The sequence below is a fragment of the Armigeres subalbatus genome, unplaced genomic scaffold (genome assembly GCF_024139115.2).
Source record: "Armigeres subalbatus isolate Guangzhou_Male unplaced genomic scaffold, GZ_Asu_2 Contig1982, whole genome shotgun sequence".
In the NCBI taxonomy this organism is placed as follows: domain Eukaryota; kingdom Metazoa; phylum Arthropoda; class Insecta; order Diptera; family Culicidae; genus Armigeres; species Armigeres subalbatus.
The window spans coordinates 228,821-231,861 of NW_026942817.1; the positions used below are offsets into that span (position 1 = coordinate 228,821).

Genomic DNA, 3,041 nt, shown 5'->3' on the forward strand with positions numbered 1-3,041 from the left:
GGGCACCACTGACGCATCTCACTGTGTTGTACGCGCATCGTCTTGCTGGTGCGAATGTAGGCGGAAGGACTGGACATTCACAAGGTGCGTTGATATGGAAAAATATAATCGCACGTTGGGATTACAGTGGGGGAATAGCAAGTGCAGGAAAATTCACACCGCTCTAAATGGTATATTTTGCTGTTGAATATGTTTTAGTTAACTATATGGTAAATTATTAGGTCAATATTTTAAGCTTGTGAGTTTTGAACATTTATTACGGTTTATGCCAACAACCAAAAGATCCAAATATTCGGAATTGAAAAATAGCATCTAGAAAGTAAATTAAAAGTTCTTGATAAAAGGTTTCGGAGAGGATAAAATATAACGGTGTTCGGCCTTCCGTCAACACATTTAAACAATCGGTTCGGAGTAATGTCATTTCTATGGTTTAAAAGTTATTTTATGTTTAAATTTAGTAGCATTAACCACTATGGATTCGTCGACCTTCTATCAAAACTGAGTGATTAGCAGTACGGGTAAACTTAACTGTGGTTACAATTAAAAAAAAAATTTATTATCTTGTTTTAGTTAGAATTTGGATACACCGTGTTCATTTATTGTTGTTTGTGAATAATTGTTTTGTATCCGTTGAGCAGTATACCATCGAATATGTTATTGTTCAATTTTTGTCCATACTGTAGGTGTATCTTCCAAAGAGATGCGCCACGCTCTTATTTTTTTGCAGCATAAAAACTAACCATCATCAATCTATGTTGAGAGATACCTCCATCGTTCACTCGGAGGATCTCTGGATGACGATGAGCATTGTTGAAACTGGTTTCCGTATCATTTGATGGTCCATTCGTATGACCGTCTGCCTTGGTTGTTAAGTCAGTGCGTTCTTCTCTGCTCAAGCGGTGAATTGCCGGTAACGAGTATTGTATGGTACCGGGTTCTTATTTTACGCTTTTATGACCAAGCAACTGTGATTTAAAGAATTCCTAGAAAGAAGAATTGATTTCGTTATTCAAATTTGCAAGGCGATGACGGTGTCTCAGTATGCGGTATAATTATAAAGGATGAATATTAAAGCTGATTTTAGCCAATCGTTATACTTCATAGTACGGTATTTTGAAATTAAAACGAAACCATCATCCAAATTGTAACAATCTGTGAACATCTCATGATGATCTAGGAATAGAGACTTAGGTAAGTAGGGGTACTGCACCTGAAAAAACATCTCCGATGTTCAACTCACAAAGCAATGAAAGAAGCTTGTTTTATTTCCTATTTTGTGATTTTTTTTTCAACAATGAGCACGCATGATTACAAAAAGAAGTGACGGAACTGGTTTTTTCGCAGTGAGATAAATATATGTTCTGTGACATGGAGATCGGAACATTCCCCCTATACTTAATATTGATCCATGAACTCCTAAATTTCTTTTTGTACCTATGATTTTCTGAATTTAATTTTTTTAATTAATAATTCACAGAAGGCCATAACATGATAAAACTTATTTGAATGGCGGGTGAACGCTTTGTGTCAGAATCCTAGTGTCAGAAATGCCTGGACCTTTGGAGTGTCCGTTTATTAAGTGCTGATCTAACAAAGTAAACTTTTTCTCGTTTTATTGGCATTACTTCCCCCACTGGGACAATGCCGCCTTATATTAAGGACAAGCCTCCTAGAATCCAAAACTAAATTTACTCACGTTTTCAATATGGACCTTCAATGCACTAGCAATGGCACTGGCGAGTGCATTCAGTTTTAGATTCCGGGAAGCTTGACCTTAATCACTTCCACAGTTATTAACTACGAGGTTTCTGAGCCAAGTTTAGGCTAAAAAGATGATACTTTTATGCCCAGGGAAGTCAAAAAAAAAATTCCAACTCAAAAATTCTTAGACCGGACCGGGAATCGAACCCCGAAATGTTTTGTTTGGTAGCCGGGAATCTTACCGCACGGGTAAGAAACGTCCAATAAAGTATACTGATCCCCTAAAACATAGTATCGCGCATAACGCGTGTCATTACACCTTGAATGTACAATGTGCACAATGTGCAAAGACGTTCCCTTCATAAATCTTAATGAAGCGGGAAATGGATCGCTTCTTCTTTTAAAAATGTGACCAGGTGAATCATTTATCCAGAGAACCTGTTGTTAGTTCAATGCCCTACGACAAGCGTACCCGTCGTCTTTTTGCTGGGTTTCATAGGAAAAGTTATTAGCGATGGATTATCTCTTTTAATTTTTGCTCTATCTAGTATAAGGTACAAAGGAGCATGATGTCGATGATCTGTATATGTATACCTACTTCAATTACAAAGTGAATCAAATCTATCAATACACCAACTTGATGATCTGTATGATCATTGATATTTTGAATATTTTGTAACCGCTGTAGCAAGTTGAAATAAAAAAAACTCTGTTCGGTTAGCCCCAGTCCACCGTAATGCTCGGGACCAGTCCTTGTCCACCGCATGATGCGGTAAAAACTGGTAAATTAGTGCCGTAGTAGTCGGTGGCATAAGCTCTGTGAAGATGGATCAAACGTGTTTCGTCGCAGTGATCTTGACCTTTTTGTTATGCTTGGTACATCCAGCTGCTCCAGAAGTCAAAGAAGCTGACTCCAACAACCTGAAGGTGGTATCAGAAAGCAACAATTACGCCACTAATGAGTTCGATTGGAGGTTTGCTTAAATCAATGTTCTCATTGTAGTTGTGTGCCATTTGAGGGTGTTTTTTTTTTCTATTTCAGTTATGGATTGGATGATGGTCGTGAAGTTCGTTCAAACGCTTATAAAAAGCAGCTGACAGACGGTCGAGAAATTTTGGTTATAACCGGGTTGTACAGTTATACAGCACCCAATGGAGTAAAGTATACCATCTCGTACTATTCAGACGAAAATGGTTATCATCCAACTGTTGTCGGTAAGTTAATAAAATAATTTGATTAAATCAGTTAATGAGAGTCATTTGTCATTTGAATTCTATAAAAATCTAATGTTTCTATTCTTTAACAGTTGGTGATAAACCTTCATATACTGTTGAGCTGC

At 37.4% G+C, this 3,041-nt stretch overlaps 1 protein-coding gene across 1 annotated transcript; it reads left to right on the forward strand.

Annotated features, from left to right (window-relative positions):
- Window positions 1-2,489: 2,489 nt before the first annotated feature.
- Window positions 2,490-3,037, forward strand: LOC134203604 (larval cuticle protein 9-like; the record flags this gene model as incomplete). Its single annotated transcript, XM_062678486.1, has 3 exons — window positions 2,490-2,675; window positions 2,744-2,916; window positions 3,009-3,037. Coding segments are annotated over exons 1-3 (351 nt in total), but the record flags the coding sequence as incomplete, so codon positions are not given.
- Window positions 3,038-3,041: the final 4 nt, after the last annotated feature.